At 36.2% G+C, this 16,594-nt stretch overlaps 3 protein-coding genes and 2 long non-coding RNA genes across 10 annotated transcripts; 4 read left to right on the top strand and 1 right to left on the bottom strand.

Annotated features, from left to right (window-relative positions):
• Window positions 1-6: 6 nt before the first annotated feature.
• On the top strand, window positions 7-1,455 carry LOC114541848. Its single transcript, XR_003689369.1, has 3 exons — window positions 7-345; window positions 477-711; window positions 1,071-1,455. It is a non-coding gene; the product is annotated as an uncharacterized LOC114541848 (long non-coding RNA).
• A 28-nt stretch (window positions 1,456-1,483) lies between these two features.
• Window positions 1,484-4,377, top strand: LOC114541858. The gene is made up of 7 exons (XM_028561661.1): window positions 1,484-2,359; window positions 2,530-2,669; window positions 2,752-2,953; window positions 3,035-3,139; window positions 3,276-3,481; window positions 3,791-3,938; window positions 4,037-4,377. The coding sequence occupies exons 1-7, from the start codon at window positions 1,705-1,707 to the stop codon at window positions 4,375-4,377; spliced, it is 1,797 nt and encodes a 598-aa protein (XP_028417462.1). The 5' UTR covers window positions 1,484-1,704.
• Window positions 4,378-5,953: 1,576 nt separating this feature from the next.
• Window positions 5,954-10,004, top strand: LOC114541847. Of its 3 annotated transcripts, XM_028561651.1 has the most exons (13): window positions 5,954-6,038; window positions 6,140-6,332; window positions 6,448-6,604; window positions 6,851-6,904; window positions 7,195-7,274; window positions 7,377-7,568; window positions 7,663-7,704; window positions 8,130-8,219; window positions 8,297-8,365; window positions 8,656-8,747; window positions 8,831-8,960; window positions 9,064-9,108; window positions 9,437-10,004. In XM_028561651.1, exons 1-13 carry the CDS (start codon window positions 5,986-5,988, stop codon window positions 9,446-9,448), a joined length of 1,209 nt encoding a protein of 402 aa, XP_028417452.1. In that variant the 5' UTR covers window positions 5,954-5,985; the 3' UTR covers window positions 9,449-10,004. The 3 variants fall into 3 exon arrangements, with proteins under 3 accessions (XP_028417452.1, XP_028417451.1, XP_028417453.1); XM_028561650.1 differs by lacking the exon at window positions 9,437-10,004 and having other exon boundaries at window positions 9,064-9,211; XM_028561652.1 differs by lacking the exons at window positions 6,851-6,904; window positions 9,437-10,004 and having other exon boundaries at window positions 9,064-9,211.
• A 734-nt stretch (window positions 10,005-10,738) lies between these two features.
• Window positions 10,739-15,185, top strand: LOC114541852. Of its 4 annotated transcripts, XR_003689372.1 has the most exons (8): window positions 10,739-10,943; window positions 11,135-11,208; window positions 11,544-11,574; window positions 11,940-12,146; window positions 12,306-12,446; window positions 12,571-12,656; window positions 12,939-13,070; window positions 14,445-15,185. It is a non-coding gene; the product is annotated as an uncharacterized LOC114541852 (long non-coding RNA). The 4 variants fall into 4 exon arrangements; XR_003689373.1 differs by lacking the exon at window positions 11,544-11,574; XR_003689370.1 differs by having other exon boundaries at window positions 11,135-11,574.
• Window positions 10,953-13,280, bottom strand: LOC114541851. The gene is made up of 3 exons (XM_028561655.1): window positions 13,169-13,280; window positions 12,859-13,034; window positions 10,953-12,718 (listed from the first exon to the last, which is right to left on the bottom strand). The coding sequence occupies exons 1-3, from the start codon at window positions 13,274-13,276 to the stop codon at window positions 11,107-11,109; spliced, it is 1,896 nt and encodes a 631-aa protein (XP_028417456.1). The 5' UTR covers window positions 13,277-13,280; the 3' UTR covers window positions 10,953-11,106.
• Window positions 15,186-16,594: the final 1,409 nt, after the last annotated feature.

The following is a 16,594-nucleotide window of genomic DNA, read 5'->3' as shown; positions in this document are numbered from 1 at the left end:
ATTTTATGTGGCGTGCTCAAGCCCCTATGATTTATTTTAAGTAGATACGTATAGATTATATATAGTTAGTCTATATTTACATTTTTAAATTTTCAAGTGATGTCTAAGTCTAGCAGGTCGAGCACAACAGGAATTAAGTTATCAGTATCAACAGGAAGTTTACTTCGTGGGATAAAAAACCACTCCCCGACCTGGTTATATAAGAGGAGAATTTAAGAACTGCTAAGCTAAGCACAATAATTCGATGCTGGTTTAAAGCAACATTGTATGCATGAACATGCAGTTGCTAAACGGAAACCATTATAGAAGAACAAGGTAGAAAAAACAGCAACTTGTCTCACAAATGTAAGTATTTTATTTGGTTACTTTATTAGCTATATATGAATAAGCACTGAACGAAGTGATAATATACAAGACATAAATTACCTGCAACACATGTGTCAAATTATTTTACTTTTTCACCAATTGTGTTTTAGCGAGGTTTTACTTGTCAATGGCAATGAATTCTATATCATCCGTATGGAGAAGCAGCATAACGGAAGTTCCAGGAGATATATTTCAGCGATGTACTTCAGAAAGCTGTGAGTGCGGAGGTAAACTGTTTCATTGCCCACTATGTACTCCAACGAAAATCAAAGGATTGAAACGATGCAAGTTGCTTAAACATGCATTTTCATGCTATTCACTGGAAAACAAGAATCTCTTTTGACGGTAAGCTGTATGTATAGTCATTTTTACCAAGTCATATAGATTACAGTTTACACGGGCAGCAAAAGGATGTGGAATGACCATCGTCTCAGGATAATTATCAGTATAGACTACATACATATAGTTCATTCCATGCATGCATGCAAGAGTTGTTCGTGCAATTACTTGATACAACGAAGGCCGAAATGTTTTTGCATGGAAGTTAATGAATTTTTTACTTCGCCTAATCATAACAAATTTTAAGTCATTGAGGACGTCACTTCATAATGCACTTGGCTATAAATATGTAGCTCATACTTTTAAGTTCTGGTTAATTTTAGAATGGACTGTTTCAAGATCATGTTTTCTTTTACCTATTTTAGAATTTGTCATTTTAAGATGTCGGCTTGAATGCATTTCCTCAGACGGAAGCATGGTTAACAATGTTTCGCATTTTCACTGTTGCTCCTGTGATAGAATTTTCGAGCGAACTGACTCGTTTACTAATCATTTGTATTCCCACAAGAGGCAAACTCTTGCTCGCGACGAATCACTTACGGGACAGTCGCAAACATCTGACTTACAGGATCGTGAATCGCGCACGAGTTCAAGCGACATTAATAACCAGCAAGGTACTTTAGAGTGCGAGTCGTGTTTGAAATGTTTTTCATCCAAAAAATCACTTCGGAACCACATAAAATACATTCATGTCACACCCGATTACATAAATGCTAACAGACATCTTTACGGAGTTTGCGTTGATTCGCGCAAGGGACTATTTTGGTAAGACGCTCATTTAGTGGCACTAGTCATCCTATTCATGTTCTTCACAGCTTTGGAAGCGAAGGTGGATTCTCGTGCGAATTAGACGAATGTAGGGAGGTTTCTAAAACAGCGAGAAGAAGCGGGAATCCAAATTTTACTTGCTGTCATTTGAAAAGCGTGCCGTACGTTTCGGAACCATTCAAAGGGCCACCTAAAATTACACGAAGAGCACTCGAAGAACTAATTGTTAAAATGAAGTGGCTTAAACAAAGCAGAGAACAAGAATGCCTTCAAGCACAAATGGTAGCAGAAAGTGCAAGCGCGCCGCTGATTGTCGAGTTTTGCAACAAAAACGAAACTTCAAACAGATTTCGCCACTTCTCAGTATATGTAGGAGAAGTACACCATTATTCCCGATTTAAAAGAGTGGTAGTGTCGTTCGATATTACTTTAAATAAATGGTCTTGCGGTTGCTGCCGTTTGAAGGTCACCTGCGTCCATAAAGCTATCGGAAAGTGGTATCTATATCAGGTGAGACCAGATGATTTGTCCAATGACAGTACACCACAAGAATCAGAAACCGCGGCAATAAACGACTACGGAAACGATGTCAGTGAAAGTGAATCGGTAGATAATCCAGCCGAAGAAGAGACTCTTTTTGTAAACGTTGGAGAGTACCCCCCAAACGATTTACAGCTAACCAGAATGGTAGAATACATATATTCAGCGAAGAAAATTCCGCCATCTCTACCACGATCATTGACACATGATGCTGATGTTCTGTCCTTTCCACGTGTTCTGGTACCAATAGAAGAAACGTGCTGCAATTGCGAAGGTATTGCCCTTAGCAAAGAGAAATTGATTACACGGAAAGGAAAGATATTTACTTTAACCAAAGTTATTGAAGGTAAGTTTGTGCTAATGCACCCAGAGCTTTCGATAACACATCACGCTCAATATTTATAATTATGCAGTCAGCTACGTTAACATGGCGTTCAAATTGAAAAGGGTATTATTTCATGGTTACGGAATTTCTTTCAAAATGCAAAAATAAACAAAACATGTTATATTTTTCAGATGTTGAACTATGTTACAAATCATGTCCACAATGTGGACTGATATACCGATATCAGGAGTATACGGATGGGCTTCATAACTTTGACGATTACCATTGCTTTAGTCTAAGCTTCCTGTTGCTGTTACGAGCATTTGTCGAGGTAAGCTGGTAGAGAAGCCAAAAATTAGTGACTCCTGCACCTGCAGGACTCGACTGATAAAGTTATATTTAAATTATTGCAGGAGCATACAGCATTAGGAAGAGTCGCATCAGCAGTTGGTAGCACTGCCGGAGTGAAACTTAATCAAACCGTTGTGCGAAATGCTTACTATCACTTCGAAGCTCTTACTGAACACATATACGATTTTACATGTGTGCTCTGCGGAAATCACCCTCCACATCTAAACTGGGATCTCTGCAAGAAAGGGTGTTTCTCAATCGCACGTAAGTGCACCGTCTTGTTCTCTATATATACATACATATATTAAGGCCTAAATACGTTATATATTTTTTATCAAAAAATAGTTAGCGATCTAGATATTCCACCTGAATGTGACGACTCAGACCGTGTAAGCATTAGAGAGTTCTGGAAAAGTGTTGAAGTGATGCATTTAGCAAGAGGTGTAAACGGTAAGTATATATGGACCTAGTTACATCTATATCCGCACGTAATACAAAAATATACTAAATTTGTCAACTTCGCCTGGCTAAAACCTAATAAAACTTTTATACTAATTTAAAACTTTAATTCACACCCAAAATATAGCGAACAAGAGTTCCTCATTTCAAGTGAAGGCCAACTACCAGTTCTGGGCTCCATGGATTGGTCCGCACACAAGAAAAGGGGACAGTGCATATAACACGGAGTACAGAAAGTGTCATAGAATCCCAGAAAGTGACCAGGTGCTTGAGGATATGAATTTAACAACATATTCTGAAGAGGATCTACTGGACATGATGAATTTTGCGCAGGTATAGATTAAAAAACATGAGTTCATACAAATCTCTAAACCAAGCATGCTTGCATGCATTAACGAAGTCTCAGGTTCAGTTATCGCGGATGCAATCTTAAAATTGGCTAAACCTGTCATAACTGTCCCCACAATGATTATTTGAATTAAAAATACGATTCTCAACAAATGTCTCACATAACAAACACTTCACACGATAATATTTGCATTTTTCTAATTTTGCAAAAGCTTTTTGACATGCATGAATGTTGAACCCGTGCATGAAATTAATGTTGCTATATCAACGTCAATGTTTTTTTCTATATAATAGGTCCATGTGTTGCAGAGGTTGTGTGGTCAGCTGGGAGCGAAAGGCAGTTCACATCTACCCAAAAACGACGTTATATCATTCCTGAGAAAGAAGTTGAATGTACCAACACACTACAAAAAGATATTTACAAAGATATGGGGAGCGTCGGGTAAGTGTTTTAATGACTAGTTTTATACGTTTACATGCAGAATTGTAAAGCGACGATTTGACTGATTTGTATGATTTTCCTGCTTGTTATCTTTTTAGGTGGATGGGCGTCAGGCTCTTGTCCGCACAACAGAATTTATGCGATCAAGTTCGTCCTCAGAAGCGAGGGACCGCGGGATTATTCAGACCTTCTTCGATCTTTTAAGTATCCACCTACATTCAACGTATCTGACATCCCACAAAGACTTGCCCACCTGATGAATCGACTTGAGCCAGGTTTTTTCAATCCTAACGAAGGAAAACCCTTTCCTTCATCGGACGAAAATATCCGACTGGCGACAGATGGCAAACTGAAAAAACACTTTCCATGGTGGACATGTTCAGCACTTACCAATGCCAACGCTGGTTTAACGACTGATGACACACATCCAATGACATGAACGAAAGAGCGTTACAGCATGTATGACAGATTCCACGAGAAAAATTCCAACAACCCAGACGATGTGCTTCGACGATTAGTGATATGCCCGCAGCTCCACGCAAATGTAAACAGCGAGTCGCACGAACAACTTCACAGTGTAATGAACAAAGACAACTATTTCCTCAACATGATGCAACCGGCTACACACGTATTCATGAAACGACTTCTTGTTCATCTGCGAAACAAGAAAAAAAACAACGAGGAGATCGGTCGTCAAGAGCAGGCCCTACAAAAGCATGGATTAGTAGCACATACGACTGTTGATTCATTAGGAAGGATCATTATCGCTGGAAATATAGGTAGAGCATTATTGTATTAGGCCTACGCATATATACCTATTCACATTTATATTACAAAAGAGGGGTGTGATACACTGCCTTATTTCCCTGCAGATGCTGCTTTTGGGACACATTCAAGTGACGAGAATACGGTTAGCAGTCCTACTGGCAATGTCAATGAAGCGAGAGTTGACGACCCTTGGGAAAGGGAAGAATTGACGGAAGAACCTGACGTTCGGTTTATACCTCGAGTAAGGATCTTTTATTTATAATTGTGCATGCATATTTATCACTATATATAAGTTGCTTAATTTCTTCATTAAGTACCGTTAGTAAAATTTATTAAATTCATATAATTGTATGTAATCCGAAAATTGTCATTTTCTCTAATCATGTAGCTATAACTATAAAAGAGGTCAGTACTATACCCACTGTTGCACTCTTTCTTTTGAAGGGACTAGAAAATCCACCGAAGAAAAATCGTTGCTTTGTAAACAGCTTATTGCAATGTCTGGCATCGTGTATTCCAGTGAAATCCCCCAGCGGAAGCGACCTTTCGTGGTTGTTGTTTTACTTAGCCCGAACATACATCGAAGTTAGACAAGAAGATGTATCCCAGAAATTGGAGAGCCTTGCGTCTAAACTCGTGAATTCGAACGATCCCGATGATCCAGGCGATTTTCTTTATAGTCTTTTACGCTACACTTCGTCTGTAGGCGATGAAGCACTGCAGAGGTAATGTATAAAGTAATTAACATGTCGTTGAACAGACTTCTATCTGTATACATACAGGGTGAATAAAAAACTGATCACTGTTCAAATACAAATTTGCCGCATATTTGGCGAATCATTAATCGTGAATCTAAAAGAGAAATCTTGTTGGCGCTGGAAGTTAAAATGTATTCTAATTGTTCGAGATGATAAAACTGTTATCAACTGCGCCTGTTGGAAATTCTTCAATTAGGAAAATTATTATGAGCATCAGTTTTTTATACTCACCCTATAAATTATTCAAAAAAGACAAAAGTGATATAGCAACAATATTATATACAATTAATTTAGTATAATACCTATCTGTTGCTTGACTCAATTATAAATGTTCCGATCTATTGATATCGCATGGCATCAATATAAAACATCCATTCCATTAAAAAATCAGTGCCTGTCGTGGAGTTGAAAGGGTGCAGTTAGTATGCCGAAGCTGTGGAAAACATAACGAGCACCAGGATGTTGCCTTCACAGTTTTAAACCTGCCAAGTAGAGAAAAATGTCTTCAAACGGTGGAAAATATGCTGCTAAACAACTTCGAGCTGGAAGATAAGGATCTTAAATCTTCATTTTGGTACGGATATATAGTATAGCATTTCGTCGTTAGTATAATATACATTGTGATTATGCTTTAGTATATACGATAGACTATTGAGACATGTTGATTAATTATAGTGTCTGTGAAGAAAAAGAGAAAGATATCGTAGAATTGCGACAGCCAATGAAACTACCATCGAGTCTAATTTGCAACATCCTCCCAGTAACAAAGAATGGGGAAAAACAGCATGTTCGCCTTAAGTTACAGGAATTAATTGGCGTTCACGACTTGTTGGGACGAAGACATACATACAAACTTTCAGCTTTTATAGTAAGTATAAATGTATATTCAAACGATTTGAAAAGCGGGCTTGATTTCTTTTGTACGGGCTTCGCGTTGACGTGCTCAATTTTAATTGTCTAACATTTAAAAATGTCTCATATAGACACACTATGGAATTGATGCAAAAGAGGGTCATTTCAACTGTACGGTTTTACGAAATAAAAGGTGGTTTCTAATCGACGACAAACTGGTCAAGCCACAACAGTTGTGCGAAACCATCTTCAACGGAGACGTATATATGCTGTTTTACAGCACAGAAGGTTTGCTATAAATACGTTTTGAAAAAACCTAAAAGTATAAGTGTAAGATCAACTATATATAAACATACGACAGACCATTCCGACAAACGTTTACCTAACTGTCACAGCCATATTGGATTTTTATTAATTATTATCCTTTAAGCGTGGTGTAAGCCTATAATCAACCTTTACTGGTTACGCTCCTGAATGTTAGCAGTCTTCATTTTAATCCAAATTTAAAAAGATAGGAATGTGTTTTTTATTTAGAACATTTTGAGGTTCAAATTATGACTGATGAAAGTACATCGATATCAGAGCAAGGTGCATATTTTTATATTTTAAACTTTTTGTTGGCGATTTGATCCCCGTAGGCGCGTCTTGGCTTGAGCCGTTATATATATTATATATCTTATAAATAAAATTCTAAATGGACATCTGATCTCGAACCTATTATATAACTAACGATACTATACAGTACGATTACTTTAATCGGTAAAGAAACGTTACTTCTTGATATATAACGCATTGTTAAGACCGAAAAACGGTAATAAATTCTTAATCAATGGATAAAACAATAGATAATTTATCTTATTACTCAAAATATGTTTTAGACCAGATAAAGGATAAAATGGAAGTAACGACACCTCCGAGTCCACCTGAATGTGTACAGGACAGTACACTCACAGAAAAGGTTTTGTTGAAACCATATCCTGCATGATCGTTGTTCGATTTACCAACGCTCTAAACGTTTTAGTATAAACAGTGTATAAAATCCATTCATTCCTTGACGTAGGTTGACAGGTATTGGGACTTGCGCAAGGGACATCAGCTACATCACATTGTATCACACATCAACGGAACGCCGTTAATGTATTACGACATCAAGCTGCTTGACCAAGCGCCTTCCGACTATGAAAAAACATTGCTTGAACAATACGCAACCAAACATGGAGAAACGTATAACGAAGGATGGCTAAATGATAAGGTTATCACTGGTGTAATTGATATAGTATTCCGAGAACCCACATAGTTACAGTAACTCACATCATGAATAAACATGTTTTTCTATTGAAATTTAGATAATAAACAATTTTCTAATCGACGTACAAAGAAAATCTCAGGTAGGGGAAAGTAAACTACTGTCTGTACTGAAACTAGAATAATAACTGCAGATAGTGTTCTTAACAGTTTATTATATGAACAAGAGTAGTTTACTGGGAACTAAAACACTAGTGGAACGCTCATACGCCACTACATCAGGGACCAGGTGCGCGTATTTTTCGTATGTCACGCTGAGGATTGAGGAATAACATTCAAAATATTTTTCGCTTAAATCAATATAATAAACAGAACATTATACGGTTCGCTTGAAGATATGGCACTCGTGTCAAAAACAATTTCTCACTCGTTCGGTGCGCTCACTCGTGAGATTGTTTTTGCTACTCGAACATAAAATCCGTGCTATATCCTCTATATTTAAATAAGACCACTTGGTATTCCTTATTTTGTGATATATATTAATCAGCTAAATATTTATCTTTACTAGGGTACCAATCGTGTAGCAGTCATGAGCAGCTTCATGTACACAAAACTATGTAAATATGGCGTCCATTCCATAACGAAATGGATTCAAAAGGTATGAATTCGTTTCTTTCAAAATAATGCTTTATACTGTATATTGCTCAACGCTGATTTCTGTGTGGGATCTTTCAGAACCCATTCTTTAAAGCAGACCTGTGCTTCATACCAATAAATTTGGACAATAATCACTGGAGTCTTGGGGTAAGTAATTTTTTAAATGCGAGTATAATAGCAAAAAAAACAGGGTTTTTTATAATTTTGTAATGGAAAGTAGTAAACATAAAGACTTCATTTAAAAACAAGTGCCTTTTGAACTGCGGTAGAACCTGCGATAGAATACAATATACATACAGTATATGCCTCTGTTTCAAAAATTTAGAAACAAATATTTATTTAGTCAGGTTCCTAAAAAAATAAATTCAACTCAATAAATTTACGTTTTAGGCAATACTTTTCACTTCTGGACTGTTGTTCTAAATTAATCCTTATAGGTAGTGGACTTTACTTCATGTACCATATTTCTTTATGACCCTATGGCTATGGCGATGTTAAGAGAAGAGAGAAGCTTCCACAAAAAAATTAGGTAGGCCTTCAATGGACAGATAAATTAGGTGTTAAAAAATGTTTTGACATGGATGTATTACTTAACATTCACTCAACTTATAGATTACTGATAGCACACCTTCAAGCAATATGCCCAGAAATGAGTCCACCAGATGTTAAATATTTTGATAACTCCACAAAATTTGAGCCCAGACAACTTGATGGAAGTTCATGTGGGGTTTTTGTATGCATGGTAAGTGAAAAATACATTTGATATAAATTATCTAATATATTATAGTTATGTTTTTCCCATTGCTTCAATTACTGTAATGTCTAGCGGCATATTTTGTTGTTAGGTAGCTGATTATATGGTCAATGGTTTGGATGTGAACTTTACACAGGTAATTATATCGAAGTACAATTTCTGGTAACTACATTATTTAAACCACAGAAAAACCCCTGCTGTATTTTAATATGTTTAAATTTATGATAAATCATATTGCATTTTTTACCTAAAGGAAGACATACTGTTTAAGGAAATACATGGCAGTTCGCCTAGCAAATCCTGAAAAAAACGTCCAAATACCAATAAGGTCAGTTAAATGGATGTCACTTAAAATCTATTGTTGACATAATGGAATTTGTTGAGAACTATTCTCACTAACACATACTCTAAATTTTGGGTAGCTAGTAAAAGACAATTCATTTACAAGTACCAATTGCTTTTAGGAAACAAACTGAACATTGCAATGAGGATGACCATGCCACATACACACTTAAAGCAAAGGTTAGAAATATTCTGTCTCTATCAGATGATGGCTTAGAGTCTGTCTTTAAAGAAGTATTAAAGGAAGGTGATAAAGGATTCTTAACAATTAGCTTGGTTTGTAAGCGATTTAGACAGATAGTGGGAAGAGACTCTTTTAGACGCACCACTCACTTCGCCTGGTTAAACAGTGTGTGGGAATGGAATTCATCATCAAAAGAATTCAAAGAGGAGAATTACAAAATGTATGAAATAAAAACTTGTTTTCAATGTGGCATGTCATTTAAAGAAATGTATGGCTTTATTGGAAATGGTAAATTTGGCGAGTTCAGAAAATTTTACTCAACTCTTGAATATCCAGGATTCTGCAGTAAAGAGTGCATTAAAGAAAGCTAATTAATAAAGTTGGAAGTAATTACATCAGGACTATATATGGCATAAACCTTTAAGAAAACATCATGTTTCATAATATCTGTTGAACATAATACCAGGCTGATATTTTCACAGATAGCTGCCACTGTTAAGCCGGTTTTCCACAAGCAATATTTTTGCGAAGCACTTTATTCCTTTGTATTTGAGCAATTTGTTTCAGATGGTTGCAGTTAAGAGCTCTGGAACAAATGTAAAATGTCGATTCGCACGAATAATATCGCTAGTGGAAAACCGGCTTTAGACAGCCTTTGATGGTCATTGTGTACATAATATACTGACAACTCCACAAATTTATCACAATCTTCTTTCACCTATGTCCTTATGAAACATTTCAATTGGGCTTTGCTAAAGCCCAAGGAAATTTTCATTGTCTTTGAAAATATCAACTTAAAATTTGTTTGTAAATATATGCTAGTATTTAGTTGAACATTGTTGTCCATTTATAATATTCACATCTATATAAATCACATATAAAATATTCACAATTATATAGTTTTAATATATATTTTTTACTTACACGATCTGCGCTGTATTTTCCCTTAGTAGTCTCAGACATTTTCTATTGGCAATGCTTAAACTCCCAATCCTTCCTTAAGCCAACTTGTCATATAGATCTCACTTTTTAAATATCTTTAAAATGGTCCGACATGTTGAATTAGAAAACAGATTTTTACTCAATAATGGCGGCATTGCATATCACTCCTCTATGTATCACTCCATATATGGCCGGGGCTCTCTCGTGTAATTGGGTCTTCTCGTGCGGGTCTTCTCCGGTAATTGACACTGCCAAACCCTGCTCGATCTGTGTGTGTTTGTGGTCATGGCTTTTTAGGATACCCAAAAGGTCGAAATGTAGAGAGAGGACTGGGACTGAGTTTGCTCTTTAATTTATGTGGTCTTTATGATGTTGTTGACAATACACTGGAGTCGGAAAATTAGTATAAAATGTATCAATTCCGAAGACCATTATATCTGTCCCGAAGACCTATTTGCGAGTATTTTAACGGTTGTATTCACGATTTGTGGCGATATTTCATGGTAAGTGTGAATGCTGATTAACTGTAGTACGAACATGAATTCGTTTACTCCGTCGTCTCCTTGTACCATTCGCTGCCATCATATTTTGTATAGAATATTAGTGTATACAATATAACCTTGTTTACATTTTGTCGATCAGTTTGTTTTTATTAAAAGATTTAGTTCAACTAATAAATTTAACAATTTTGTAGGCCGGCTTATGATCATTTGGGTGTTTATCATGTGGGAACATTGTTATTGCATTGCTTCTAAAGCAATTATGAAGGTGGGCTCTCATCTTGTTTTGGTGAAATCTTACTGATACTGGATCTATTCCACTGGCAACTGCTACACAGTTTGCAATAGCAAAAAGACCACAATCATTGAAATTTCTTTGCAATTGAGCACGAACAAGTTTCACAATAGGAGGGGGTGAACTTTGTGAAAGATGTGGATATACAGTCTTTAACTGTTGTACAAGAGTTGTTGAAAAGTTGAGATAAAGGGAATCATAGACTGTCAATGTACCATTCATGAATGCAGACATCACCCAGTGCTTGATATTCAAGTTGTGTATTTGTATTCCATCCCTTTTAATTTGATTTCTGACTTTACCACAAGAAACAAGCAAAGTGTCTATGAATCCTTCAAGGTGAGGGAACTGGGATTTCATAATAAATTGACAAGCATATATGTGGTTATCTGAGAGCCAGCCATTTGGTGTCAATAGAACATTCTCGTCAAAGACTGTGAGATGCAACTTAGCAATCCATGTTTTGGGTTGATCATTGGTGCTGCTGTTATCAATCTTTGGTAATTTGTTACCAGTGCTCTTATTGAAACTTTTAACAGGAACGTTCACTTTGTAGCTCTTTCGTAACACTTCTGCAGACTGACCAACTCGCCCTGTGTAACGATGTTTTGGCTTGCCGTATTTCCCCTTGGGTAGTTGCTGTATTTTTCTTTTTTTTCTAGCTGGCCTATCCTCTTTCATAGAACCAGTTGCTTTCCTTTTAGGATTTGGTTTGTCATTTGTTTCAAGTGCAAGACCATTGCAATCAGATGGCAGTGATTGCTTAACATCATCCCAGACTTTACATAATGATTCCTCTAAATTCTGGATTGACAAAGTGTCTTTTAACAAGTATGTTGCACTTGTCAACTGCTTGAGGATCTCTCTGCATTTTTTTTTATGCTGTGTCATCTTGAAAACACGACGTTGAGGTAAATTTGTTAACCTGGCCTTGCTATTTTTGTCTAATTGCATTTGGTTGTTGTCTGCAGCATCATCAAGATATTTTTTATCTGTTGGCTGTACCTGACTTTCTCCATCAATTACCAGGCCATGCTCATTTTTGTTATTATCATGTATTTGCTCTTCAGCCAGTTCATAGTTGTTCGGTGACCCAGTCTTAGGAAAGCACAAATCATCAAGGCAAAATAAAGGGTTGTTCTTATACAGTGATGAAAGGGAGTCCCATTTCCATTGTGTATGTTGGAATACTGCACAGAAATGTTTACATGGTAAGTGATGTTTTTGCCAGTCCAAACATTGGCAGCTGGGATATGTGGATTTGTTACCAAATATAACAAGATATGCTTTTGTTGATAAACTGCTTTTAACTTTGAATTCACCATTATTTTCCAGCTGTGTTATGTTGTGTGGTCCTATGGCTCCTTCCCAACGCTTGATAATGTGGTTTACCATATCTCTTGGCCGGTTGTTCAAAAAAGGTGGGAGAGCACTGTTATACTTGCTATATCCATCGCTATATCTTACATTCAGCTGTACATACCTGAAAAAAGGAAGACATAGAACAAATTCTTTTATTGCTTACCAATAGCTCAGTACATTTACTTTATTTTTGCTGTCAACGATAGATTTTGCCTAAAAATTATATTATTTGTATAGAATTAGCATTGCCGTATTACTTACTTGGTGTATGACTCTGGAAGAAATTGTTGTGTTAATATTGTTAACATTGCACTTAATGTGTTGTTCTTCTCACGCTTCAGGTAGTCATACTTAAAGGCTTCATTTTGGCGTTCAATTCCATTGTTTGTATGAACAGCAGTTATTAAATCATCTCCACGGAAAGCTTGAGCCCATTTCTAGATAATGGAAAACATAACTCTTTGATAAAAAAGGTAGGATCTAATTTCTTGTAATATATATATATAAATATATATATATATATATATATATATATATATATATATATATATATATATATATATATATATACCTCTGCTTCTGGTAACCAAGTATTTGAAAACCATCTTGATAGTTTTTCATTCTTGTTAAACAATTGGCTACTTTGAAAAGCATCTAAAGCTTCCTTATAGGCATGCATGGTTTGAGCATGTGCTATTTTACGTAGCATTCCCAAACATTCTTCCCGTCTACCAGTCACACCATTATCAATTTTTGATGTCCACTCCATCCATGCCTTTTCCCTGTGGAAATCACAGATAAAGGTTCTTGAACCTAAAAGAAATTTCAAGTTTTTAGGCTTAAATTGAGTTGTGTGGGTGTATTACAATATAGCAGAAATAAGATGCAATATGTAGGTCAATTACAATATTACATAATTTACATGCCTGGAAAAACTCTCTTCAAACCATTGATTTCTACTTCTGAGAAATCTACCATAAAATGTTTTGGGTGCCATTCTGGATTCCAATTGTTGAACACTCTCAAAGCTTCAACCAAGTCGTCTGTGCTTTCATATTGTGTTACAAAAGAACCCACTATCTGGTAACAAACATTGGTTCGCACACACAAGAACCAAAGGGCAAGGGCATACTTTGTCGTCCGATATGTTGCATCTAGAAGACACATGTCATTTCCATATCTTGAGAGAAGCCTAGACTGCTCCTTTGTTTGATGACAGAAGAGTAAAGGCTGTTGAATATCATCACTTTGGTTGACCTTTACTTCATCATCATCCTCTGATATTTCTTCACTTTCCTGACTACTACTCTCTTTCACACCACTGCGAACATATGGCCTGAAAAAGTACTTGTCATTTGGATTTTTTTGCTGCCATTCTTGGATTAAGATTTCAACGTTTTCTTGATCAATTAAAGAATACTGTTTTGTTGCCTTTGCTCTAGTCATGCAGTTAGCTATATCCTTCCTTGTTGGGTAGAAGCTTCGTCGTGTTTTCGATGGAACCACCCCATTTCGAAACAGTTCATGTCTAACAAAATGATCTAAGTGGCGTTTCATTTCTGTTACACTTGATACTCCTTCCTCAACAAGGCATTTGATCTTGCTCATTAGTCTTGGATCAACTGGTTCTCGAAATCCAGAAGCCTAATAAAATTATATTTTTCAAACTCATGAGGCAGTTAGAATGTTGTGTATTGTTTTTTATGTATATATAACATACTTCCCCGCTTAGGTGATTCTTGTGTTCCAATGGTGAAGGCAGTTTAATGTAGAAGCGATGCTCTCCTTTCACTTTTTTTTCCTTGATAATATTTCGTAGTTCTTTTGTCTTCTTTTTCCTTTCATAGGCAGTAGAGTTAAACATTACCTGTGGTCAAGAAACAATCTCAAATCAATGTTATGATGATATTTCACAAAGAAAACCATGCAACACAGATGAATGTTGAAAAACCTGTGTTATCAAACATGCTTTCTCAACAAGCAAAAAAGTTATTAACCCATGTACTGTATGTGGATGTTATTGAATTATTTGTACACATTTATGAAAAAGATCTAAGCAAAACAACTAAGTAAGCCTTACTTTCACATCAGGATATTTAACTATATGCTGCACATGGATGGTTGCCGGACAGTCTAATTTTTTGCTTTCCTGGACTAAAAATTTGTTTTGTCGGAAACAGTGATCTTGCATCTACATGAAATATACAAAATATATATGTATCAGAGATGCTTCATAAACAAATTAACATGAAAGAAATTTGTTAATCCTTTTTAAGTGCAAACCAGTGATTGTTAAAAGTTGTTCTATTAGGACAATTTGCAGCACTGAGTGGGCAGAGCCCCAATTAGCCTAGGGATGTATAGGCAAAGGGGGTGGGCCCCTGCCCTAAAATTGGCCCTATTAAGAATTGCCTGATTAAAAGTGCCTGTTATCAGTGCCCTGATATCAGCTTTAATATCACTGGAAACAAAATATGTAGATGTAAGATTTTAGATTTTCTACCTTTTCTTTCTCTTTTCTTGCCTTGTACTTTTCTTTTGCCCTTTTATTTTTATCTCTTCCTTGGTGACAGACTAACACCTTTTCTCCCACATAGTTGTAAGGACTACCATCAAAATTAATGTCCACAGTATTGTTAGTATTAATTCTGCTTTTCCAAAAAAATCTCTTTACTTTAGCATCTTCCTCTAAAGCTAAAATATAATATTTAATATGCTTTTAAATTGAAAATAACTGAACGTATCGACAGGTCTGAGTCAAATTTTATGCGATGTACGTACCTAATTTACCATATTTTCCATCCTTTTTGTCAAAAACAAAACGAGTTAAGGGAGCGGTCATAAAGTAACTGCTAGGGTGGGCCGGAGGAAATAAAGATGGGCCATGAAATTATTTTCATTAGTTTGGGTGGGCCATCAATTACTTTTTGTGAAAATGGATGGGCCATGAAACAAAATACAGCCTGTTTGCACTCAATACATACTATAAGCGACGCTGCATGGTTGGTTTGATCAAAGTGATAGACACGCTGTACATTAACATATATAGCAGGATGGGTCATGAAACTTTTCCAATGACTTATGATGGGCTTTTAGATCTTTTCTAGATTTTCAGGATGGGCCACCGAATTTTTTTAGGAAAACAGATTTTTCCCTCCGGCCCACCCTAGCAGTTACTTTATGACCGCTCCCTAATGTCCCCCTTTCGTAATTTGCAATGACCAATTCGACGTCCTCTTCCTTCGACACAAAACCCTCATAATCGTTCTGCCAAGCTCCAAGTATGTCTCCCTCGTCAGATTTGGCGTAAGCCATTTATTTCTATTTTTTATTATATCTCGTATGAATAAATCAGCCCCAACGATTATTTTTTTAGTTTATTTACGAAATATTTACTAATTTGGTATTAAATATCAATAAGACTTATTTGAGTAATTGAATTTCCCGCGCTATGCGCGGTTAAATTAATGTGGTTACAGCAGAGTTGGAATAAATTATCAAAATACATAAATTAAAGAGCAAACTCAGTCCCAGTCCTCTCTCTACATTTCGACCTTTTGGGTATCCTAAAAAGCCATGACCAATAAATTATCAAAATACATAAATTAAAGAGCAAACTCAGTCCCAGTCCTCTCTCTACATTTCGACCTTTTGGGTATCCTAAAAAGCCATGACCGTGTGTTTGTGGGTGCCACATCTTCGGCAATCGTCGGATATACGAAAGATGACGAACGGTACGTTCTACTTCCGGAAAATTTCGTTGTTTTCGAAGGACGGAAGCAACCGAAGTTACACGTTTGTCAAATTTTAAAGCGAAATTGAGTACTTTAAGACGAAAAGCGGTGATCGGTGAGCGTTGAATCTACAACTACAAAGTTACACTAATAGGAAATAAATAAAACATTAACTTATTCGGCAAATGGTAGTAACAAGTTGCCCTGTTTTATAACTTATGACTTATAATGCAATATTTCACCTGTCAATTTCTTGCTTGTGG

This window comes from Dendronephthya gigantea, unplaced genomic scaffold (genome assembly GCF_004324835.1).
Source record: "Dendronephthya gigantea isolate DGI-Jeju-01 unplaced genomic scaffold, DenGig_1.0 000312F, whole genome shotgun sequence".
NCBI lineage: Eukaryota > Metazoa > Cnidaria > Anthozoa > Malacalcyonacea > Nephtheidae > Dendronephthya > Dendronephthya gigantea.
This window is presented reverse-complemented; position numbering and strand designations above follow the sequence as displayed.

Excerpts from the sequence above, each read along its gene's own strand:
- LOC114541858 (XM_028561661.1), top strand. The coding sequence starts at position 1,705 with ATGAAGTGGCTTAAACAAAGCAGAGAACAAGAATGCCTTCAAGCACAA. Across the intron at positions 3,482-3,790 it reads ACATGATGAATTTTGCGCAG|GTCCATGTGTTGCAGAGGTT; the intron begins GTATAGATTAAA and ends TCTATATAATAG. Across the intron at positions 3,939-4,036 it reads AAAGATATGGGGAGCGTCGG|GTGGATGGGCGTCAGGCTCT; the intron begins GTAAGTGTTTTA and ends TTATCTTTTTAG.
- LOC114541847 (XM_028561650.1), top strand. The coding sequence starts at position 5,986 with ATGCTGCTAAACAACTTCGAGCTGGAAGATAAGGATCTTAAATCTTCA. Across the intron at positions 6,333-6,447 it reads ACAAACTTTCAGCTTTTATA|ACACACTATGGAATTGATGC; the intron begins GTAAGTATAAAT and ends TGTCTCATATAG. Across the intron at positions 8,961-9,063 it reads GTGGGGTTTTTGTATGCATG|GTAGCTGATTATATGGTCAA; the intron begins GTAAGTGAAAAA and ends TTTTGTTGTTAG.
- LOC114541851 (XM_028561655.1), bottom strand. The coding sequence starts at position 13,276 with ATGCATGCCTATAAGGAAGCTTTAGATGCTTTTCAAAGTAGCCAATTG. Across the intron at positions 13,035-13,168 it reads CTTGGTTACCAGAAGCAGAG|AAATGGGCTCAAGCTTTCCG; the intron begins GTATATATATAT and ends TCCATTATCTAG. Across the intron at positions 12,719-12,858 it reads CTTCCAGAGTCATACACCAA|GTATGTACAGCTGAATGTAA; the intron begins GTAAGTAATACG and ends TCCTTTTTTCAG.